The sequence below is a fragment of the Ambystoma mexicanum genome, chromosome 3p (assembly GCF_040938575.1).
Source record: "Ambystoma mexicanum isolate Mex_15411 chromosome 3p, UKY_AmexF1_1, whole genome shotgun sequence".
In the NCBI taxonomy this organism is placed as follows: Eukaryota; Metazoa; Chordata; class Amphibia; order Caudata; family Ambystomatidae; genus Ambystoma; species Ambystoma mexicanum.
Window position 1 is genome coordinate 1,159,083,230 of NC_090925.1, and position 25,681 is coordinate 1,159,108,910.

The following is a 25,681-nucleotide window of genomic DNA, read 5'->3' on the forward strand; positions in this document are numbered from 1 at the left end:
CGTTTGTCTTTAGGAATGCCTGAATGCACCCAGTCCTGATTGGCTGGCTGTCCTTTCAGGACAGCCACCAAGCTGTTTGAGTGACAGCTAGGCTATGCATGAATGGGAGAAACCTGCTTAAAAGGCGAGGGTTTTGGGACTAGAGGCAGGGTCGACCACTGGGAAGTACAACCCGACGAAGCTTGCTGCATCCTCTTGGACCGGTGAAGCCTTGTTGCAGGCGCTGAAACGCCATTTTCTAATTGACAAGAGATGCTCCGGAAGGGACGACTTCTTCTCTTGGGTTAGTGGGACCAACTAACTCCGAGAAGAACTCCACTGAACCACCTTCCCTGACTGGCTGTACTTCTTTGTTGCTGCAGGAACAGAGTCCCAGGGGTTGAAAAATCCATAGTTGAGGGCAACGTCTGTGATCTGGCCTGAAGCTCCAGGAGTCTCCCCAGGACCCTTCAGAAGCAGGACGACCAGAGCTCGAGTACCCTCACCAGAGTGCAGGATTCAAGGAGTGAAGGCAGCCCAACCGATATCCAAGAGCTGCGGTAGTGCTGTTTACCGAGCGCTGAAACCGCAAAGGGCTGCTGATCTGAAAAGAGCCTGTAGCTGCCGCTGACCTCCGAATTGCTGCTGCAGGAGTCCTCCAGACGTCTTCTCTCTTGTCCCCATGACTGAGACCCAGGAACCCAGGATCTGCATCACTGCAACCAGACAGAAGCCAGCTGGACCACTCTACTAACAAAAGGTACTGTTCTGACTTGGGGTACTTACCTCGGTGTCTATAGATTTGCTCTTCGAAGTTGACTTGCAGTAGCTACTTTGCTTGAGTTGATTTCAGCTCTACCCTCTAAAAGTGTAATAGCTTGTGACCCTACAGTGATTTTTCTTCAACAAACTCTCTTAACTTTGCGCAAGACTTTTATTAACTATGAAGTGCCTCAGCTCCATAGACTGTGCTCCAATTGATATTGGCTGTCCTGGCTCCCTGCAGACTTTTTTAGTCCATTTGACTTTGATGCTTACTGTCCCTCATAGGTGATAACTTGGTTTTTAACTATTATTGCTGGGAATGGTTTTTATCTAGACTTCACTGGAAGATATAAGTGCTCCCATGCTCTGAGAAACTGTTTAACCTTTTTCCTCCCCTTAACCATTCCTTTCTACAAACCTCAGAATCCACAAAGTGTACTTGTGATTTATAAATGCCATTACTGACATAGTTAGTGAAGTCACCTTAGGGTTTAGGAAGCATCCCTAAAGAGTATCTACTAGCTTTGTGTTGATTCTGGAAAAGTATTTCAAAGTATATTTGATGGTTACATTTAATGCCCTTTTTAAAAAATGCTTATTTAAAAACTACTGTTAAATAACTATTTATAACAAAAACCTTGAGTAGAAGTGTTACTTGGATACGTGCATTTGTGGATTTCATTGCTACAACTCTACAGCTCCCATTTACCCCTCTTGAGATAAGCCTGGCTTTTCAGTCACACTACCAACTTGTGTAGTACAGGCCTATACCAAAAGGTGGGTTACCTAATACCAAGAGGACAATGGTGGTGTAGTCTTTCCACAGGGTTACTATACCAATTCTTGCCTAACGCTGCCTTTTCCATCAAATATCGAAAATACACCCTTTAATTTTTGTCCATCTTGCGGTCAGAAATCTCCCTGGAAGGACATGCACCGGGTGTGCAACCACTGTCTTCCACGGGATCAAGTTGAGAAGAACTACAAATCCTGCAAGCTTTTTCAACCGAAGACCTTAGACTGCAGCACTAAGTGCTGGGCCTCCCACGCCATGAAGGCTGAGGCCTCGATGGACTTGGCAGTTAAATCCAGTATTGGCAGCGTCAACGTTCTTAGCGACGTCTAAGGTGGATTGGGTTCAGTAGAACCCCATGTGCGAACCCCTGACTCAAATAAGCAGGCCAGCGGTCCTGTTACGGAGCAGACACCCGGTGGCAAAAGCACACACATTCCATGATACACTAAAGGCATACCCCTTGCTGAACACTGACCAGTAGTCCGCCGTTCTCGGCCACGCAGTGTCTAAGGAGATATCCATTCCTAATCATCTCTGTCCTCTGGGCCATTGCGATGCTGCATGACAGATCTCTTAAACAGGCACCTCGCCCAAAAAGGCCCTTCTTTCGCCTTCCTAAGGGCACGCGTCGAAACAACCTTCAACGACCCCTTCTAACGTGTTGAAAATGCAAGAACTTATCAAAAAGTCCCAAAAAAACACCCCTGAAGACGCACCATGTAAGCCACCTTCCTAACAGAAAATTGGCTCCACTCCATTTGAAGAATCCGGAGCTTTAAATCAGAAAAAGCAGACTTCTTTCAAGAGACACCTGCACCCCCCTGTTTTCAAAAGGTCCACTGAATGGACACCTGAAAGATTTGACAGGGTGATGAGAAGGATCTCTTGCTTTGTATATTTCATGGATCGCCTTCCCTAGGAGTTTAGAAGCCCACAGGTTTCTGCACAGGGTGAAAGGGGTACCTAGTGGTGAAGCACCTTCTAAAGTTTTACGGTTAGACGGCTCCCAACCCAGCACTTCTACCCAAACTCCTGTTGCCTCGCATATCCAAGACCCCCTCACAGGACTTATATATTGTAGATCCTTCAGACTCGCATGATCCAGGTTCCCTGAGCGACTAATATAGTCTGGACCAAGTCCAATACTATGATGACCCCGATATTTACGCCATACAGTCCCCAGATGACCAATATCTGCCAGTGGCTGTCTCCCCTATAGATAATTGCCTCCAATATAACGAGCTGCTCCTAAAAGCCGCCCAACACGTTAAAATAGAGACTCAAGCAGCCCAGCAGGACAAGGACTTTGTGGACGAAATTTTGGTAGACCAGAAGTCTGTAACACAATTCATACCCATCCTTCAATCAGTATAAAGGCGCATCCAACCTCACAAGGGTGGTTAACCCCCACATTGAGAGTTTTCAGGCCAGCACCAACTAACCCACTTTTTATCGGAGGTCAACTGAAACCTGACTCTAGTTGTCACCTCAACCAGGAAGAGGGCAGGCACACCCATAGCTCCTTCTGAGGCACTTCCTGACAAGGACAGTGATAAGATTTACACTCGGTAGGAAAGTGGCGTCCTCCAATGCCTATCAGACCACAATTGCAAACACCACTTTACTGGCAAGTTATGGTTGCCATGTGTGGGACACTCTACAGCATCAAATTGAAGCCGATCCAGAGCCCCTTAAATGTCAGCTAATGAGTACCAAAGGCAAACAAATTGCTAACTGCATTAAAAAACATCTGGACACCGAAGAAAATGCAGATTGTATTCTAGCTGAGGGCACCTGAATCAAGCGCCATGTCTGGTTAAGGCGTTCGGGCTTCGAGCTGGACACGCAGGCCACACTCCTTAACATGGCCATTTAACCCAAGGCTTTGTTTGGCAAAGCCGTTGAGGATGCACTAAGGAGTGCCAAGGAAGAGCACGCCACGCTAAAGTCTCTAGGACAACCGACTAATGAGCCTTTTGCCCAAGGAGGGGCTTTTAACGCCTGGAGATGTCCACAACGCTCCACAAGTTATAATAGAGGGAAGGGCGGGGGGGGCAGCCACCATCGTTGGGTAACTCACATGGTCAGTCATCTGGCTGCTTTCAAAGAGGCTACAAAAGATCCAGAAGTAAAGGTAGGGCCTCCGCCACTCGAGGCTCCACTACCTCTAAACAATGACGCTGTGATTCAGGTCCCCTCCCATGCTACTCCGGTCGGAGGACTCATCTCTCAATTCACCCACGCATGGGAGGGGGATCACATCTGACAAGTGGGTGTCCACTGTGGTAGGAGGGTACTGCATAGAATGTCTGCGGAAACCACTCAACCAGCCGCCAAGACAAATGAAAATGACGCCAAAAGAAAAGCTCAAACTACTAGAAGTAAAGACCCTGCTTGAAAAAGACACCATAGAAATAGTCCGAGCAAACTAGGTAAACAAGGATATCTAACTTTTCAACTTACTTTCTTGTAACAAAGAATGACTTAACTATGTGCACTGGACTAGACCTGCGCCCTGCAAACATATGTCAAGCCACAAACATTCAGCATGACAACACTACAGGAAGTAACCCCTCTATTAAAACAGTGATTTCATTTCAACATTGGACATGAAAGATGCATACTTTGATATTTCAATGTTCCCAGCGCACAGAGTATCCGCGCTTCAAAATAGCGGGCGAACATTACCAATTCAGGGTACTCGCCTTCGGCATAGCCTCAGCTCCAATGGTGTTCACCAAAGTACTAGCAGTAGGTTGCGGTGCACCTACGCAGAGAGTCACTACCAATGTACCCTTATCTGGATGACTGGCTAATAGCACAGGAAACATCACAAGTAAGCAAACTTAACACTCAAAGAACAATCCATCTGTTCCAATTGGGATTCTCCATCGAGACGGGCCTCCCCGGTTGACGATCCTATTGAGGAAGCAGCGGAACACTACAACATTGCTACTCCAGGAAGCTGTTCCAGAAGCTGATTTTTGTGGAAGACATTTTGAAAGAAAACCACCTGCCAGACAAGCTATTCCTCTACTTTAGTCACACCTGCACTAGAGCAGTGAATCCAAGGGGAGAGAAACTTTTTTTCAACCCTCCCCCACTGACCCCATCTACATCAGGGGCCATTCTACTCCAGAGTCACTGGTTGTGACAACTACCAGGAAAAGAGCAGGGGTTCCCCTATCTACTGGGGAGGTACCCCCTGACAAGGAATGTAAGTCTTTACGCTCTGGAGAAAAGGATCACTGCGGCGGCTTACTCCACTCACATCGCAAACAATACAACGTTGTTGGCCAGCTATGCTGATGCGCAATGGGTCAAGGTAGAGGAAGGCCTTCAAGAAGTACCAGAGCCACTGCGAGACCGTCTGCTCTCAACAGTGGCAGAGGGCAGGCAAGTTATGTTGTAAAATACTTCGGATGCAGCAGAGATGGTTGGAAGGTCTTTGGCTCAAGGTACCCTCCTGAAAAGGCACGCATGGCTAAGAAACTCTGGGTTCAAGCCAGAAACACAAGCTTCACTTATGAATAAACCAGTGAAGGACACTCCTTTATTTGGAAAGGCAGTGGATGAAGCCCTCGAAACTGCAAAAAAAGAGCATGACACTCTTAAGACTCTGAACCAGATCACCCAGAGACGTTCACAAAGAAGGGGGAGCGGAAATAGACTATCCTTTCGTGGGCAACGATTCCCTCAAAATCAATACAGCTCAGGAAATAACTGGTCCTCTCCCCAAGGAGCCAGCAGCTACACCACCCCATACCCCACAAGGGGGCAAAGACGTGGGAAAGGAAGGGGCCGGAATTCTACCCCTCAAGGCTTCCCGGCCTCAGGCCAGAAATAACCCGCAGTTCAGGGTCCTCTCCCATGCACCCCCGGTCGGGAGCCGGCTAACATCTTTCCTTAGAGTATGGTAGGGAATAACTACAGACCAGTGGGTGTTAAAGACCATCGCCCACGGGTACTTGATAGAATTCTGCTGGACCCCACAGTTCAGATCGTCACGAGCAAGACGCCTTATGCCAGAACATCTGCACATTCTACTACAAGAAGTTGAGACCCTGCAGGAAAAGGGCGCTGCTCTCACAGGGGGATTACATGGCAACATTGGACATGAAAGGTTGCTGGCACACAGAAAATACTTCAGATTCATGATACAAGACCAGCACTATCAGTTCAAAGTACTACCCTTCGGCATAGCCTCTGCACCAAGGGTATTTGCAAAGGTACTGGCAGTAGCAGCAGCACACCTGTGCAGGCAATCCATCCAAGTTTATCCTTACCTCGACTACTGGCTCATAACAGGGGATTCCTACGAAACCTGTCTGTCAAATACCCAAAGAACAATGGATTATTTTATTCAATCTGGGATTCTCCATCAAAGAGAAGAAATCCAGCCTAGACCCCAGTGAGGTCAAGCAGTTCCTAGGGGCTCTAATTCGAACAAAGGACAGCCTTTTCTTCCCCTCCAATGAGAGGGTCCAAAATGTTCTGTTTCAAATCCCTCAATATGTAGCCAGACGAGAGGTGATGGTATGCAAAGCTATGCGACATTTGGGAATGATGGCGTTATGTATTTATTTGGTTTCTCACGCACGCTTGCGCATGTGTCCAATGCAAGAGTGGCTCAACAGCCAGTGGTGTCAGGCCAGCGGACAATGGAACGATCTAGTGGTTGTCTCGCCAGCCCTCGTTCTCTCGCTGCGGTGGTCGTCGAGGGAGAACCTCTTGAGAGGGAAATCCTTCACCACCCCCGCAGTGGAGGCCACTCTAACTACAGATGCATTTCTCACAGGGTGGGGAGCTCACCTGCTTCAACAGACAGCGCACGGAGTTTGGTCGTCAGACATAGCATCCAACCACATACACCTGTTGGAACTGATAGCAGTATTCAAAGCACTGAAAGCTTTTCAGGCTCAACTGCAGGGAAAGACGGTCCTGATCCTCAGACGGCACCACGGACGTGTACTATCTGAACAAACAAGGGGGCACTCTCTCTCCAGGGCTTTCCAAACTGTCCCAGAACATTTGGAAGTGGGCTCTCAAACACGTTTCTGTTCTCAACATGTTCCAGGGGAACTCAATCTTCTGCCAGACATACTCAGCAGAGATTTCTCACTACCAATAGAGTACGAATGGCGATTTCACGAAGACGTTGTCTCCAATGTTTTCGCGGAATGGGGTTTTCCAGAGATCGACTTGTTTGTAACTCTGGAGAAAGCTCAATGCCAAGATTACGCCTCCTGGGTACCACCAGAACCGTGCCAAGGGGAACGGACTCTGGATGACATGGTCAGGGAAATTGGTTTTCCCTCCCTCCGACTCCCTACTCAGCAAAATAGTGCACAAGATGCACCAGGAACCAGTCACAATATTGGTGGCCCCCATGTTGGTCCACCAACCTTGGTTCGCTCATCTGATGGAGATGTCCCTATCTCCTCCAATGAAACTGCCTTGCCCGTACAACATGTCGCAAGACAAAGGGCAGACACTACACCCATGCCCACAGACATTGACCTTAGCGGCCTGGCTCCAGAAGTCATAGAGTTCGGGCACCTGCAACTCCCTCAGAAGGAAGGATCTTATGAGGCTGTCGTTCTCTCGCCCAAAAATGAAGTAAACAGGGCTGGGGCAAGCGGACAGCCCTGCTTTACCCCTCTGTGCGTTGGAATTTCCTCAGACAGCAGACCTTTTTGGTTTAGCTTGACTCTCATGGTGGTCGCGGTGTGCAGGGCCTTGATTGGATCGAGTATTTCTCTCTGACATTTCCAGTGTTCCAGTTTAGACAATAACATCTCTCTGTCTATTTGGTTAAATACTTGAGTGAGATCTATGAAAGCCAAGAACACCTTCACTGTCCCTGTCATGAGTTTGTTTTTTAGGATACTGAGTATCATAATGTTGACTGTCGTTCCAGAGTTTTTCATAAACCCTGCTTGGAAGGGGTTGGTGCATGGAGTGTTATTTGCCCATTTTTGGAAACTCCTTAAGAGAAATGAGCCATAGATCTTTCCAATCGTGTCCAGCAGCGTGATGGGGCGGTAGTTGCCAGGATCCGCCCTATCTCCTTTTTTATAAATTGGAGCGCCCACAGAGGAGGTCCAGGACCTTGGAATCGATCTCTTGAAAGGCAGCAGTTTTTAAAAACTTGGCTGATGAACGTGGCCCATTCTGCCGGGGGATTTTTTTCAGATCTATGTTGGTGATTCCGTCTGGGCCTGGAGGTCTGGAGGATTTTAGTCTCCTTATGGCCGTCTCAATGTCGTCTTTATTTGAGAAATCTTCCCAGTTGATTATTTCGGGGTCCTCTTGAATGGTGATCGTCTTTGGCGGGGGGGGAGGGCTGAAATATGCTGATGAAGTGGGATTTCCAGCTTTCCTCCGAGACGCTGTTTAACGCTGTGAGAGTCGACGCACAGCCAATCTTTTTGATCAATTGCCAAAATGCTCCAGAGTTTTTATCTGGTAGCTTTCTCAACATTTCTTGAGTCTTGCTGATAGAGAGAACATAGATGTAATCTTGACCAGGATTTGTAAATGTTTTGTTTGTCTAAATAAGCTTTCTTTAGACAACCAGAATTGGCATTTGCAGCCTGTCTCTTCAATTTCCTCAAGTTTTGCCGTTTCATCACCAGCTCCTTATCGTACTCATGAAGGGGTTGTTGCTTTCCCCTTGGTTTTTTCTGCAAATTTGAATAGTATGGTAGTAATAGAGGTTGGTAGTCAGTTGGGGATGTAAATCCTCTCTCCTTCCCAGAGAGTTGAGTGGCGTTGTTTTTTGAAAGTTCTCTGATTCTTTCCGCCGTTAATCTAAGGTGGTTTCCTTGCGCAGTTGTTTCAGTTTCTTCGGGCATTTGGAGTCTCGGACTGCTCTCAATGGGACACGCGATTTTAAGGATGTTGTGATCGCTGGCCTCGGCCCATATGACTTCAAGGGATGTAATCAGGCTAAGCATTGCTTCTGATGTGAAAATATAGTCAATTGTCCCTTTTTGTGAGCCTCTTTCTCATGTCGGAATGTGGCAAGCTGGGGGGAGAGACTGCTCGATGTTATGGAGATTTCTGGAGTCCGTGAGCGATTGCCATAATTGTCCGAGATTCTGCTTGGAGTTTATGGTGGATTGGTGCTTGAAACTTGCCTCGGACATTTAGCATTCAAGTCTCTGCTTATTATTATTAGAGGTTCATCCTGGTCTGCAATAATTCCGTCGATCTCTGTTTAAATGATGTTTAAAAATGTCTTGTCCGAGATGGAAACGACTATCGAGGCGGCCAACGCCCTCGCGATCGTGGTGCGCTACGACAGGGAGCTGTGGTTCAAGATCGCTCCCATCCTGAACTTTGTCCCAGATGACAAGAGGTCAGAAGCCTTTGAAATCCTGCAGGAAGGTGAGGTGGCGTCGGACCACACCATCACGGTGGCCACAGACATCGCCGACACCGGCTTTCGCCAGATGGGCAACAGCGTTTGCCTTCGCCAGCGTGGTTGGCTCAGGGCCACTAATTTCCATCAGGACGTGCACACCAGGGTACTGGACATGCCCTTCGACGGGAACAACCTGTTCGGCAAGACATTGGACGAGTCACTGCAGGCCATCAAGGCGGACTCAGACGGCCAAGGCCCTGGGTTCTCCATCAGCGACGGCCGTCCTTTTGGACCGCCGGAGGCAAGTCTCAAGGTGCCTCCAAAGGATTTGGCGGCAGTGCCTCATCGTACCGCCAGGCAGCCCGCTTCTCATCGCAGGAAGCCTACAGAGGCCGCAACAAGACGGGAGAACACCGTCATCGCAAAGGATGCCAAGGTGGCAAAGCCTCTGAAACAAGACTGGACCGGCCGTGACGGCAGACACCCCTCCCCGAGCACCCCTGGTGGGAAGCCGGCTGGCGAATTTCGTCCATGTGTAGGAGTCCATCTCCACCGACTGTTGGGTGCTGGAAGCCCTGGCCAAAGGGCACTCCCTGGGTTTCCAAAGAAAGTGTCCCCGTTTCCCACCTGTGACCAGGAAGGAAAACCACGTGCACCAGCTGCTTCTGGCGGTACGAGCAATGCTGAGAAAGGGCGCAATAGAACTTGTCCCAAAGAAGACCGGAAGCTGGGGACCCATTCTAGACCTTCGCCGCCTCAACAAATACATCAAGTCCCAGAAGTTCCGGACTGTCGCCCTTCAGCACGTGCTGGGACAATTGTAGGAAGGTGACTTCCTGTTGTTGCTGGACTTGGAGGATGCTTACTTCCGCATCCCTGTACGAAAAGGACATTGAAAGTTCCTACGGTTCGTGGTTCAAGGGCAGCACTACCAGTTCAAGGCCCTGCCCTTCGAGTTGAACTCGGCACCAAGTGCCTGGCACCGGTGACAGGGCAGCTGCGCCTGCAGGGGATCCGCGTTTACACGTATCTGGACGATTGTCTCATCCGAGCAAAGGCAAGAGAACTGCCGTCGATCAAACAGTGAAGACCGCCTGCTCACAGAACTGGGATTCTCGATCAACTTTGCAAAGTCCCACCTGGTACCGTCGCAAGACGGGAGCCAGACTCGACAAGAGTGGAACGGTTGGCTTCACCATCTGAGGAGAGGACGAAAGCCATCCTGGGCAAGGTACAACAGCTGTTGACCATGGAAGTGGCCAGGGTGAGGTCCATCAAGTCCCTGCTCGGCATGTCGTCGTTGTGCGTCCTGTGCAGGTTGCGGATGCAGCCACTGCAGGAGTTCCTCGATGCCCGTTGTATGCAAGCGGCGGGCAGCTTCGAAGACAGGATCTCCCTCAACGAGACTTTCCACAAAGCGATTCGGTGGTGGGGCAACCGCACGCATCTGGCGGCGGGCATGGACTTCCAGACCCCGGCACATCAGGAAACTGTGACGACGGACGCCTCCCTGGAAGGATTGGGAGCGCACACCGCAGATCTCCACGCAAGAGGCCTTTGGCTCCCGGAGGAGAGGTCCCTACGCATCAACGTCCTGGAGCTCCGAGCTGTGTTCTGGGCCCTCAGGTCGTTCCTTCCGTCCCTCAAGGGCAAAGTGGTAAGGGTCTTCACCACCACCACGATGTTCTACATCATTAAGCGGGGGGGTGGCACCAGATCCCCGGCCCTATCCAAGGAAGCACAGGATCTGTGGCACTGGGCCGTTGCCCAAGGGATGTTCCTGGTACCCTTCCACCTGGCAGGAATAAAGAACACCATCGCCGACTCACTCAGCAGCGAGCTCCGCTTGTGCCACGAGTGGGTGCTTCGGCAGGATCTGGTGGATCTGCTATTCCGACGATGGGGCAATCCCCAGATCGATCTATTTGCGACAGCGACGAACACCAAGTGCCGGAGGTTCGCAAGCAGGTTTCCCCAGCCGGGGAGCATGGGTGATGCCTTCTCATTCCCCTGGGACGGCCTGTTCCTGTATGCGTGCTGTTGCGACTCATCAGTAGACGGTCCCGGTGCAGGATGATCCTCGTTGCACCGGCGTGGCCGAGGCAGATTTGGTTCCTGGACCTTCTGGGCATGTTGGTGTCTCCCCTCCCCTCCAGTTAAACTGCTGACGATCGTGGATCTTTTCGCCAGGGAAGGAGGCGCCATCTGACATCACGACCCAGGATCGCTGAACCTGCAGGCCTGGCTCCTGCAGCACTAGAGTTCCGATGGTACGATATCCCGGCGGACTGCAAGGAGGTGCTTGCAAAGGCCAGGGCGTCCTCGACCCTCAAGTGCTATGGACATAAATGGAAGAGGTTCTCTGTCTGGTGCCGTGCACAGAAGATCAGCCCTCTGCGGATTACGGCCCCTCAAGTGCTGCCTTACTTGCTGTTGCTGGCCAAGGCGGGGCTGGCTCATGGCTCCATCAAAATGCATCTAGGGGCGATCTCCCGCTACACCAGAACTCCGGGGCGGTCGTTGCTGTGGCCTCATCGCCTGGTGATGGAGTTCATGAAAGGACTGTTCCGCTCGTTCCCGCCAGTGAAGGCTCCGGCCCCGGTGTGGGAGCTCAACGTGGTGCTGACCAGGCTCATGGGTCCGCCATTCGAGCCTCTGCATTCTGCACCGTTGAAGTTCCTATCGTGGAAGACAGCATTTCTTGTGGCCATCACCTCCGCACGACGAGTGGGAGAGATCCAGGCCCTCTCCTGTAAACCTCCATATCTGACATTCCACGAGACGAGGTTAGTGCTGAGGACGCACCCCTCCTTCATGCCCAAGGTGCCGTCGGACTTCCATCTCAACGAGCCCTTAGTGTTCTGTTTCCTTCCGGTCATTTTCGTCGCCGGCTGAGTGGACTTTGCACTCGCTGGATGTGGCTAGAGCGCTGAAGTTCTACGTGGACTGCACGAAGAGCCTTCGGAAGACGTCACAGCCGTTTGTGAACTTTGGCCCTTTGAACCAAGGGAAGACCCTCTCGAAGGCTTCCATTTCCAGATGGCTCTCCGGCTGCATCATGCACTGTCACTGGTTGGCAAACCGACCGTTGCCCGGCCGTCGGCGCTCATTCAACCAGAGCGATCACTGCTACTACGGCGTTCCTGTCTGGTGTGCCCCTGCTGGACATCTGCAAGGCTGCTACATGGAGGTCGACACACCTTCACGAGATTCTACTGCGTCGACCGGGATTCCAGGCAGGAGTCCAGAGTCGGCCAGGCAGTGCTGCGCAACCTGTTTGCTTGAAGGTGAGCCTTGCGAGGCGGTAAGAGATGCTTAATGTTGAGTTGTTGAAATGCTTAATGTTGAGCCTTGCCACCTGTGGTTGTGCATGTGTGTACTGCTATGTATTCTTGTATTCATGAGCATGTGAATCCATGCCAGACCCCATGCTGGAGAAAGAACAAGTTACTTACCTGTAACTGTTGTTCTCCAGCATGAGTCTGGCATGGATTCACATGCGAACCCTCCCTCCAACCCCTCTGTGGCTCTTCTCTTGGTCCTACTGCCACTTTACGTGCTACCAAATCTGAAGATGGCTTCCAGAGCAGGGGCTTAGGTAGAGGGCAGTCATTGGCTGGGGGCAGCATGACCCAGAGACCAGGGATTGGTTATTAGTAGAAAGACAGTTCAGAAACTAAACTGATTTTTTCTTTACCGAGGATTCCCAGCCTGACGACTGGGAATATTCGTGAGCATGTGAATCCATGCCAGACCCATGCTGGAGAACAACAGTTACAGGTAAGTAACTTGTTCCTTCTGATGATTGTATCTGCTTAGATTCACATGTGCCCACCCTTCCTCCCCGCTCGAATGAAAGGAACATAGACGTCTTACTACTTTCTCTCTCTTCTGTACTCACTCACAATAGTCGTAGGCTCCCTCATGGCAGAAAAAATACAATCGGAGGGACCTCGATGCCTGAGGGATTTTGGGTACAGTACACGTCATGTGGGGATGGTGTTACAGGCACGCCCACGTCGATGTCCCCTTTTGATTCTCGAAAGACAAGATACAATACTCTGCAATGACCACTGGATGTCGTACTAGATGCGCAGCATGTGAATCTATGCAGATACAATAATTAGAAATGCTTTTACGGTAAGTAATGCATGTCATATACTAGCAAAAAGTACCCGTTCTCCGAACAGGTTCTGTAGACACAAAGGACAACACTCAGTTGTTGAAAATCAATGATACTGTTGGTCGCAGTTCCGATTCCCTTATTGCTTGATGTGCTTGGCACTCTGAAGTTAACTGCACTGAGAATGGGCATGTGTAGCTGGTTGACCTACCTTGGAGCAGACTTTTGGAGGGTTGGGGGGGGTGAGAGTTGCTGTGCTACTGCATACTGGGATCTGCTGTGCTCTCTCCCTATCTCTTGCCTCACCCTGGCGTGGTGCAGTTAGTTGCGGTGCGAATGTCCCAGAAACTGTGCATTCTCGGGTTGAGGACTGGTCCTTCTATGACCACATCGATGTTTTGCCGATTTTCAGGCAACCGTCTCGTGTGTGAAGGTTTTGAAATCAAGGGAAAGGGGTGGGGTGATCATATGTTAAGTAGCCAGTAATGTCCAAAGGGTCCTAACAGGTAACTATGCAAAATCTGGTGCAGATTGGTGAAACAGTGTGGCATTGTATGAGGAACAGTTCGCCAAGCAACAAATCTCATCAGATGTTCTGCAATTCTGCCAGATCCTTGTCTGTGTTGCTCTGGAACATACCCTTAATCCACTAGGACTATATCTGTGCCCAACAAATACTCTAGTAGAACAGCTCAGTTTTAATGGCCGTCAGCAGAATTGCTTGGTATGTTTCTGACCTTAATTGACAGCTGCTTCCATATTTTATCACACTACAACAGAGTAGAAGTGGTCAATGCTTCTAACATATGGACAAAGGTGCTGATAGAAAGTGGTAGTTGGAAGGCATCAAGATTCTGTTCACTGTGTAGGGAGTAAAGTCTTCCAGAAGTTGGGGGGGGTGTTGGTGAGGGGGTAGAGGGGTTCTTGCCTAGCAGACACATGCATGGCTTGGATGAGGAAGGCATAACAGTGCTGTAATTGAGGACCTTAAACAAGCAGAATATTATGTTGCCTCGCACAGAGGGGCATACAGCTTTTTGCCTAATGAAAAAATAGTCCCTCTTATCTGGTGCTGACAACACACAGCACACCAGTTCTACTTTTACCAGCAGCTGCCTTTCTGATGATTATGAGGGGCTCTTTCTAACCCAGGCTACTTAACTTTAACAGTGGCGCTCGTAGGGTAGAGAAAGCCCAGGCACACTCTTGTGGCTGGCTCCTAATGCAAATGGTTGGGAAATGTGTGAAAACCTAAGCTTTGGATGTCAAGACTTGAAGTTGCTGGGATTTTATTGGAAAAACCTGTTACTGACATGATTGATGTAATGGCGAGTTTGTGTCAATTGTGTGAGTAGTTGGGCTTTTGATGGTAATATTTGCCAGTGGAAGGGTGCTTCACTAACTTCAGCACATTGTGGATAGGCACTGAAATCTAAAATGTGGGTGGTCCAAAGAGGCTAATGTTGGTGAAGGGAGATACGGAACTGTGTATTTGTCTGTGATTTGTTTTTGTATGGTGATTGGTGGTAGTAGTGATTGTTGGTGGCTTGGCAAAGAAGTTTAGTGATACACGCCTGTTACTTGAAGGTTGTTTTCCCATTAAAATGCAGATGTTCTTTGCCATTTTGGATTCGGTTCAGCCAATCTGCTCCATAAGCATGCCATTCTTTGGAATAGCTTTGGCTATATTGAGCACAGCATCAGATGTGCCTAATCATCCGGTATGTTTCATGCATTGAGCAGTTCATCTACTTTTGTATACAGATCGTTATCTACTGACTTTAAAGCACTATACAACATGCCAGCTTCAGGAACCATCTCAGTGTGCCTGTTAAGGCAAGTCATTTGACTCATCCATTGGAATGTGATGTATGATCTCCAACGCCACTTCTAGGCTTTTGGGCAATGAAGCCCAGATAAACTAGCCTACAGGGTATCCTAACCATAGCAGTGAGCTAACTGTGAGCGGTAAAGGTAGAGGACTGAGCAGTCCTCGAAAGGGGTCTCTCCACAGCGGACTCTGGCTCTCCAAAGAGATGGGCCACAGGGAACAGGGGGCCTAACATGAGTTACATCCAATGCAATGCTTCCAGAAAGGTAGGACATCTGCCTGGAGCCAAGATGGCCACCAGGCCTTCTGTCACCTCGGGAAAGCTAAGGGCTTGCAGCATTAGTGGCAACTGGGATTGTTGGAGCATGCAATGAATTTGGGATCCCCCGAGACAAACCTGCAATTGAAAACTAATCCTAATTAAGAGCAGATAAAGGAATTGGCAAGCTCTATATAGGCTGACTACAAAGGGTGAAGGGTGTAGCCAAAGCAGGACGTAGAAGCTTGGAACCACTTGGATCAGAGGCAGCAGCGGGTACAGCCCAGAGAATCAGGAGTGCTTAATCTTTAGTCTAAGCATCTCCTTCAGATTCACGTGTAGAAGCTGATCTCTCAGCCATGATCTAGGCTGGGAAAGAGTCTCAAACTGATTCTTGATGACTGTTGAACTGATCTGCTGGCATGAGACCCTTCTAATGAGAGGGACCATATGTTCCACTGTGTAGAAAGAAAAAAATGTGTGATGGCCACCATATATGCCTTGGCCTGAAGGGAAATGGTAAGACTGTTATACTGGGATAGACACTATATCCCTTAAGAGAAAGAGAGTGAGCACGGAAGCGCAATCCCTTTGTGAGTTCGAAGGGCACCCTAACATGTATTGGTATATTTGTTTGTTTTTATTTGGCGGAATGGTACATTTGACCGAATTTAGCCTATACCATTTGAACAAATAAAAACAAACAATTTGGCTAATACATACCGAACATGTGGAGCGGGGGTGTCCCCTGCTCCCTATGATTGGTATGTATTAGCCTTGGAGGGGCTGCGGGGGTGTCCCCCCGCTTACTCAATATTGTGGGGGGGGGACCTTGCTGTGTCGGATCCGACCCACGTTAGAGGGATGGGTCTGATGCTGCAGGGCTGGAGTGGACCAGGCGGCGAGCAAACAGTTAAGTAGGGAATAGGGGTAGATAGTGTGGGTGATCATTTGAGAATTGATTGCATGCAGGCTGTTTTTTTCTGAATTGTTTGCCGCGATCAATTCCCACACAATCAAACAACCCCTAAAATACCTCCTGGACTGAGACATTTTAACCCAGGATCAGGAAGCAGTGTGTCTGACACTATCCTCCTGGTTTGAATTGCAAACGGAGAGCAGACTGCTTAACTCCTCCAAAGAGGCCCTGAGGCAAAGGAACTCCTTTCAACTCTATCCCAGAGACTGTTGTGCTTTAGAGTAGCTGCAGGGAGACAGGTGTTCCTATTATAGGCAATACTTGGACACTTGTCTGACCCATCCTGATGCTGTTGAGATAGATCAGTATCTTTGTGTTGGTAAACTCAAGACCCATCCACTTCCTGGTGTAAATGTAAGTGTAACATTAAGTTTCTGGAGTTGCATAGTTTGTTGATCCACCACAGATAATAGCTTATGACTGCTGTACAAATAACTTGTGTTGTAGTTGTCTGACTGACCTGTAAAGTCTAGATTGATTCAAATCAGTATCTTTAAGTTTTATGATACACACCTCTGTTCTGCTTTTGCAAAAGGAAAAAGACTGTAGCTTCCCAAAGTGAGGTTTCCATCATGAATACTAAAAATTAACATTTGGTAAACTGAGTAGACCCATGTATATTTGCACTTATGATTGATGTTGATTTGCACCCCCCAGTCGGCCAATAACCAACAATGGCATAGATGTTAGATTAAGCTTGTGTTTTGCTTAATCAACAGTTATTAATTTATGTATATAATCTAAAACATGGAGAGAATGCATTCTAACTTAATTTTTCATGTACAGTTTATGCAGATGGTAGCATATGTTTGGACATTCTTCAAAATCGCTGGAGCCCAACATATGATGTCTCATCCATTTTAACATCAATACAGGTAAGAAAAACCACACACATTTGTATACTTTTTAAATAACCTTCTGGTTAAAGGAGAGGTTCTCGCAGGAGTTTTAATCAACCAATCAATAAGACCTTTATTTTTGACCATATGACAATTGATCAAATTATTTTCTTTCAATACATCTAACCTTGCATTTCGAGACCTTAACTGTCAACCACGTGGGTCAGAAACCGCCATCTTGTCATAATCTAATCAGTAAATCGATCGCCCTAATTTCAAGTGCCCTGGCGCCATTACATCATACCCCTCGCCCGTCCAGGTAACATCAGCTGCTGCAACCCCTCTATACCACGTCCTTTGTCATGACATTTGTGCACAAGGTAGGTAAACATCCGCTGTCGGCATCTACGAGATCACGTTTCTGCACGCAAATCTCGGAAGTTAACTAATTCAATATACACGCATGCACTTCATTTTGTTTAATCTTTTTGCACAAAAGGTTTACTTTTTTACTTTTCAATAAATGCAGGGTGTCAGCATTTTAGTATATCAGTTTAAAATATACATTTTTAAATATATTCATCATAGCCAGTTAAACGGTTTGCGGCCATAACTATTGAACAAACCCATCATCCCTCAACAAGGTGTTTGGTAGTAAAAATTGGTCCAAGCAAAAGGAATGATTTTATAAGAAACAATCATTTTAGACAAAATCGTTGAACTTTGTTATCGGATACTTCCTCCAAAACATGTTATTTGGATCATATTTATCATTCCTAGTTTGTTTTTTTTTTTTTTTTTTTATGCCGATTTGTTTCATTAACTGACAGCCATATCTATATTGCGAAAACCTCCATGTTGTTATTGGACTTCAGTGCATATTAACAAGCATCACATGGCGTTCCATTTAGATGTAAAGGGTGTTTAACATCTGACAAACTGCTCTACTATTGGTACTTCATTTACAGCAGAATGATTGTCTTGTTGGTTGGTATCGCAGCGAAAGGGCAAACTTTTCCAGCATGGTCATCCTAGATAGTACAACGATCCTTCCATTGGATAGTGTAATAATTGAGTGCTGCAAATGTATCCCATCCAACGGAATATAGTTCACTTGACGCACTCAAATACTGGGCACGTGGCTAGGAATCCATCCAAAAGTATTTTAGAATTAGGCCATTGGGGTAAATGTAACCTAATTTCCGACATGATTTCTCAAAAATTCAACAGATGGGCACCTGTTATGAAAATGTTTATCTGGGTGGGTGATGAGCTGTCCAGAATATTTAAATTGTTTCTTCATAGAATACTAACCATAGAAACTACCAGTGATTACTGTGTATAGGATTCCCGCTACTTTGCACATGTAACAGAGGGTTGACATTTTACTAAGTTAGTAATGTACATTCGGACAGGATTACTTGACCACCATTACATTATTCAAAGTTTATTTTACATCATATTCAGTTATATTAAATATACATAATATTTCACTCGCATCAAATTTGGAGCTTCCATTCCTGAAGTGTTGTGGTGGTGTTTGCTCGTGAGCAAGTGTGAGAAGCTAATTCTGTGTGAGTCTGTGCAGTCTTTTTGGAACAAAATAACCTTTCTTTGTTGTCCTTTTTATAAAAAAAAAATATGCTATCATTGGAATGTGTTACTCACTAGAACTGACTGTTGAGGAACATGCAGTGAGAGAGATGGGGTAAAAATACAGGAACACAAGGATATGAAGGTAACAGAGTGAGTGAGAGAGATGAAAATAGTGAGACATGGACATGGAGGTAACTGAGATATACTGGTAGAACCAGCATGCCAATCTGAGACAGTCTGAGACATCTCTGGCGAGGAGAGGGACACCGAGTGAGAGGCAGTGGTGGCGAGAGGCAGGAGGAGATTGGGGTTATATAAAAAATAAAATAAACATAAAGAAATAGTGGACGGAGAACAAATGAAAGTAATAATGGCTGTTCGAGAGAAATACAGAGATTTAAAATGTTCAAAACAGATCACCATTTTAAAAATCCAGATTTACTTTCATGTACTACGCCAAATCATGTGATTCATCTTCTACTAATCATGGATGCAGTTATCGACAAAACAGTTATTAGTAGTAATTGTCCATTCGAAATTTGAGAATAAATACTTTCACTTATTTAACATCACTCGCTTGCCCAGGAGTATCCCCATCACCCTTGTCAAGCTTTTTCTTTTCAACCTCACTCCCCACTCCCTCTCCCCCACCCAATCAGAGGAGTGAATATCCTATAACCATGTAACCAAGAACATTCGCAACTTTGCATTGGGGGGGGGGGGCATTTTTTTCACCTTGCAGCCCAGTCCGCAGCACTGCGGGGCAGAGTGTAGCAAGTTTCATGTGCACCATAGTTTGCAAGCAAAACAATCACTCGGGGAGAATGGCAGCAAGTGCTAAAGTCGGGATGCAGAAGTACATACTGTGAGTTAGCAGTGATGTGTAATGGTAGCCGACAAAGTAGATAATCAGCAGGAGAAAAGACACGATAGGTTCAGCACGGCCCGCAACGCGGTTGGGCGCTGATTAACAAGTGTAGAATGCACATTAGTTTACAATTTGAGCCGTCGTAGGGATGGTGGGGGGGGGGGACAGGAGCAAACGGTCAAGCAAAAACTAATCTAGGGTGGTATTCAAATCGGTACCACAGCTTCAACCATTGTAGTTTATAGATAGTGTAGGAAGATGAGAAGCATGAAGATGAGTGCTGATCTAGAAATGTCATAGCTTCCTCAAGGATTGTGCAGAAGTATATTTTATCCAAGTGTTCTATTCTCAATTTGGAGGGGAACATAGCATACCAGACCCCAAGGTCTGGTAGTCTTTTTAACAGCCATGAAGGACTCCGCTCCTGCTGTACAGAGATGGAAAAATCCAGATACAAATGGATTCTGCTGGAACCAGGTAGGAGCTCCCCTTTGGCCCTGGCAGTCCGCAGCAATGCGTTTGTCTCAGTAGTTCAAGACTAGCAATAATTGGGCGCAGAGGAGCCCCAGGTTTCGTTTTTGCAGTTAGTGCTCGCGTCTATGGCAAATTGTGATGAGTTTTGGGCTCTCAAGCAAGGACAGAAGGGTGTGTTCCACAAAGTCCTCTATGGAGCCGGAAATGTTATCCTCTGGGACACTGATTATGCGTATGTTATGGTGCGACCGGGACTCCACATTTTTCTTGCTGATACTTTGCACATGCTTGGTGAGCGCTGTCAAGCCTGTTCTGAGAAAGTTGATGTCATCTTCTGTTAGCCCGACTCTGGATTCAACTTCTGTGACACGAGTATCAGTCTTCTCCATATGAGCGTTTATGGCCCTTATCGTGCCACTCATGCCGTCCAGTTTGGTGTTGAGGGTTGTGAATACTTTGCGCATGAAGTCCATCATCTGTTGCATCTCTGTGGTCCCTCCACCAGTAGACTGAGGGGCCCACCATAGCCTCGTCCCCCTCCCCTGGTGCCTTGGCAGTGGTTTTGGTGAACATATTAATGGAGCTTTGTTTCTTGCACCCGCCTTTGGCCATGGATACGCTCCTCAGAGGGATAGTGGGGTAGGAAAGTTGTGTGAGACTATGCCAGCTAGCACAGGGTTCAGAAGGTCTGCAGATATGGCAGTAACAATGGGCGGAGTATCACCCCACTTCAGGATCAGTGGGTGAGCAGGCCACAGCGAGGACAACAGACAGACCGCAGAATGCCCCTTCACCACTTCAGGGACAGCCACAGGCTATCCCGGGATGTCTGCAGACACCACCGACCGCACCACCTCACCAGAGGGACGCCCAACCTATGGAACAGCGGAACCCTCCTGAAATGTCTTGATGAATAGGGCGAGAAACGCAATGAAAAGGCACGCAACGCTGTAGCAGGTTCCACTTCGAGGATAGCCGTCCTATTATCAGGGGGAAAAGCAGATGGGCTCCTCAGCAGGTTTCCCTGGAGATGAAAGAACAACCAGCATGCACGGATGTGCAGTCACTCACCGGGCCGATGTTAATGATGGCAGAGGGTTCGCTCCATGGTCTCAGCCGGCCCGATTCTGCAGGAGAAGTCTGGGCAGGGTGACAGCGAATGATGAAGGGCTTATATTCTACTTCGATAATCGATGCTACCAGAGCGCAGTGCCGTGAGTCTGAGCTGACAGGGCCCGGGTAGCCCCACTGCCGCACCGCCCTAGCGGAAGGCAACAGGGTCAGGAGTGTCAAGAGCTTGCCAATGGGGGAGTCAGTCAAAGCAGCACACGATTAAGGTGGATCACTTGTGATGACCAGGGATTTGCTGACTGCTATCACGGGTCTGGTGGCCCTATTGTTGGCTTGCAACGCAGCGCCCATAGCAGTTGGGGACGTTCATGTCCCGGAGGGAAGTGAGTACAGAGGTCGGCCACCTAACCAAGTGTCCATCTTAGGGTGGCATCAGACAGTTCAAGCAGGACCACATGTCCCTATCCCCTTTGCGGGGAACACTGCAGTCAAGGGGAAAGTCCAGTCTCCCAACAGGCTCTAGAGCTCCATTTCTGCGATGCTGATGATTGGGGGCTATGGGCTCTGGGGTCACTTACGTTCCGGATCACTGCTGTGAGATGTTGTAGCTTCACGTGTTGACTTTGGTAGGAGGAACAGCCCCACAGCTGGGTCCGGGGGCCTCTGTCAGCAGGCCCAGTGGAGCAAGGTGGATGCAGTGTAGAGGCCACGGATGGCTCTATATTGTGCTAACATGATCTCAATAATAATTATTTCTCTGAAAACACTGCCAGTTTGCACATTAACTTGAGCTCTTCTATACTGTCTATTGGGACTTGATTATGGACATTCTTACATCCTCACAAATTTTCTGCTACTCTTTGCCACCACCTGAAACACCTATGCACTATAGCGTTCTCCTCCCATTCTGACAGTTCTAGGATCAGACGAGGATTTCTCTCCAAGTCCTTCCTTTATAGCTATTCATCTCCATGGTTACCCACTACACAGTTGCCTCAAACGCGAGGTAGAATCTGCTCTTGAGACATTACCCGCCGAAGTTCAAAGGTTTGCTCTTTACTTAGCGTTTGGATGAATAGATGGCTATTCGCAGTAGCCTTTCTATATTTTAAAACTAATTTATATTCATTTTTATAGCCACATTGATGCATTTGAGGACTGCAAGATAGACGCAACTACCAATTCCGTCTGGGCTTTGAGTCCCGTAGAGTTACTGGATGTTCTGTTACTTACCTTGAGGTATACCACTACATTTCTCTATACGTTTTTTTTACATTTCTGCATGTTCCATTTAGACATTCAAAGAAACCGGAAAAGAGGCTAGTAGTGTTTAGGAGCCCTTTCTTGAACCGGCTCGAGGATCAAACTGATCAAAGTACTTCAGCTATATAGGGAGCTGTTTCCCTGACACACTTGGGTATTTCTTTTGCCAATTTTTTTACCTACCACAAACGATACCTTCTTTAGTTACAGCACACTGGGTGTCTGCATTTAGATACACTATATCTAGGCAAACTTCTTAGGGATACTTTACTATGCACTATTAACTTTACTTCGTTGCACGTGATCTTTATACTCTACAGACTTTTGTAGTTTCCTTTTTGGTCACATTGTTATTGAGACCTTCTGTTCAACAATGTATTCTTTATGGAGCGCGCGTATTACTTTATTTACTCGGAGTTAAAAAAAGAATTCCACTAGCATGAATTATCTTATGGACTTTATCAATTAAAAGGATGCATTATCATTAGCATTTTACTAAAAATGTACATTTTCTACATTTTATTGTATTTTTTTCTTGAGGCACTTGATGAAGGGAGAGATTCCCGAAACGCGTTGTGCGACACATTTTATTTTTTAGTATAAAAGAAGAATTTGAAAATTCAAGATTTTATCATCATTTTCTACGACATTAAGAAACCTCAATACTTAACTTGTATCTTCTATATGGACTTTATATTTATTGACTTAAAATATTTTGGCTGCTATTCAGCACATAGGTGTGCAGGGGACAGGAGTGCCGTCATTACGGACAACATCTGTAGTTGTTTTACCAGCCTCGTGTCAAGGTTGGCTTACCTCCTCTGCACCCAAGTGATTGTTTACGTTTTCCTTAACTATATTGACTTAACATCAACTGTTGGTGTGTTATGGTACCAATTTTGTATACAGCAAGGAGGTAGCACCACCAGACCCCTCTTACCAAATTGCCACAGTTGCCAAACAAGCCTGCGCAGGCGGTATTGCAAAGAATAAAGGCAGCAGCTCAATGCCCAGTTAGCGTATACCATCTTCCATGCAGAGGGATCTCGGCACGTAGTCGGTCGGCTGCAGCTACTGGCAAACTGCTTTATTTCAATCTTCCTCTTCATATATGCCAGTCTCCCCACCGGAGGCACATGTATTATGGTATGGCATTAAACATGGGCCTCCCCCCCCCCCACCCCTTGAAGTCACAAACCTAGCAAGCTCTTACACACCAGGCAGTGTGCATCTCATGGCTTCAGATGTCTTCTACCAGGGGTCTGCAGTCACCGAGGCAGGGCACAGTCCTTTGCTGAGCCGTTCACCTTCCTAATCTGATTCCAAATAGCACACCTTTTTATTTTATTAAACGTTCCATGGAGCTAACATTTACCTATTGTTAGGGAGAATTCTCATTTCAAATGGATTGTGTCCTCCAATGTATTCCTCATCTTTGACATGCTAATGTCCAGCTTCAGCTGCTTTGGAAAACGTTTTCGGCAGAGGGCGCCCTGCGTTGATGGTGCCCGCTGGCCTCAGTTCCGTTTTTCCACGACAGCATTTGCTTCGGCTACGAAAATCGGCATGCCTCGTTTGTGACCGTTAATTCTTCGAGAATTCTTCGATATGTCTTCATCTTCGACACCCAAGGTCGACTTTAAAAAATGCTGGGACTGCGGGTCCAAGATGTCTCTTACCGACCCGCACTGTCTCTTCTTGTGGTGCTTCGGGGAGGACCACAACATGGCCAGTTGTTCCAAGTGCCAGTCCATGATGGGAAAGGCCTTGAGGGAGCGAAAAGGGAAATGCCAGGTAGGAAAAATACCTGACTCTCCTAAGCCCCAGCCCGCTAAGCCTTCGACCGACGAGTCGAGAGGAGACTCTCCTGGGAGGAAGAAGGCGAAGCACTCTAGGTCTAGGAGTGGCTCCCACCTCTTCTTAGTCAGCGAAAAAGTCAGATAAGGCACCGGAAGTCGCCTTAGTCGACGTCTTTGTCCGACGGCTCACCCGAAAGGGTTGCATGTCCCACACAAAAAATCTACCCCAGCTGTATGGAAGCTTTCTGAAAGGAAATGTTGCAAATCTTTGAAAAACAATGTCATGCTCCTACTGAGCCTTCAAAGCAAGCCGGTAAGGATAGGCCTTGCTCAAAATCCTGCCTGCCCTCTAGCCTGGGAAAATGGCCTGATAAACATTGGGAGCCCTCGAGGCCTTCATCCGATGAAAAGCGCAAAGAGAAGTCGAGGTACCCGAGACCTTCAACGCCATCAAAACCGTTGACGCCAGCTGTGTTTTCACCTGTCAGGCTCTCGACGTCAAATACTTCGAAAACAGCTGCGCCACATACGCTGGCTGTACCATCAAAGCAAGGACCCCTCACCTATCGGTGCAAATAAAGCCTTCGACGCCATCGAAGCATACACTAACTTTACCTGAAGAAAAAATGTATGCTCCTGTTCCCAGAAAGGAGTTTTTCAAGTTACTCTCTTCGTTTTATGAAGATTGCTCTGATGAGGAAGCTGCTCTTTTTGGGCTGCAGTATTGGACACCCAATGTTCCAGAGTGTCTGATCTCAGTGGAGTCCAGAATTAAGGACTTGTATGATAATTTACAGTCTGCGAGTGGAGTAGATACTTCACCCGAACTGGAGTTTGGTAGACCTGATCCTAGCGAACATGTTGACGCTCCATACAGACAACTCATGTCCAGAGTTCTAGAGTACCTAGGATGGAGCAGACCACCATTTCCTTATGAACAGGACAATCTAACTGATATTTTGGAGAAGGGTCCACAGACTGACCCTGTTTTGCCCTTCCATATGGCTTTACAAAAAAGGGTGGCTACAAATTGTGAAACTCTGGAGACCAATCCGGCAGTTAATAAGAATCTGACAAAAAAATACTGCCCCTCCAGTAGTGACCCTGACTACCTGTCGAAAAACCCCACTCCGACAGTCTGGTGGTGCAGGTGGCTGCAGCGACTTCAAAACAGTCAGCGTACCCTACTATCCCTCCAGATAGGGGCGACAGGCGTGTAGATGTATTGGCGAGAAAGGTATTTTCAGCAGGGAGCATGGCACTGAAATCTGCCAACTCCATCTGTGCTCTGGCAAAATTATCGTATACTCTCTGGGATTGCATATCTATGGCAGCAGAGCATATTCCCGAAGGGGAAGAAAGGGATGGCTTCTTGGCTATTGTTAAAGACAGCAAAAAAGCTAATTGTGAAGCCCTTCAGTCAGGGTTGGATACTGTGGATAGTGTAAGCAGATCCACGGCTACCAAACCAGCTCAAGCAGTAGCCTCCTTACCATCGGCCTCTGCAGCAGCCACCACAAAACCACGCTGAGGTCTTGAGTCACAATACACCAGTGGGGGGCAGACTGTCTCCGCATCTGCAAGAATGGCGAGACATTACTTTGGATGCTTGGGCTCTGGAAACAGTAGCACACGGTTACTGCTTTCCTTTTATAAAAAGGCCTCAGAAC

The 25,681-nt window shown here is 47.5% G+C and overlaps 1 protein-coding gene across 1 annotated transcript in view; it reads left to right on the plus strand.

Annotated features, from left to right (window-relative positions):
* The window catches only part of UBE2B (ubiquitin conjugating enzyme E2 B), a 350,201-nt gene that overhangs the window by 309,259 nt on the left and 15,261 nt on the right, over positions 1 to 25,681 (plus strand). Inside the window, exon 5 of the mRNA XM_069652555.1 lies at positions 16,888 to 16,976. Within this exon, the coding sequence (XP_069508656.1) occupies positions 16,888 to 16,976 (89 nt within the window). The remainder of the gene's footprint in view (positions 1 to 16,887; positions 16,977 to 25,681) is intronic.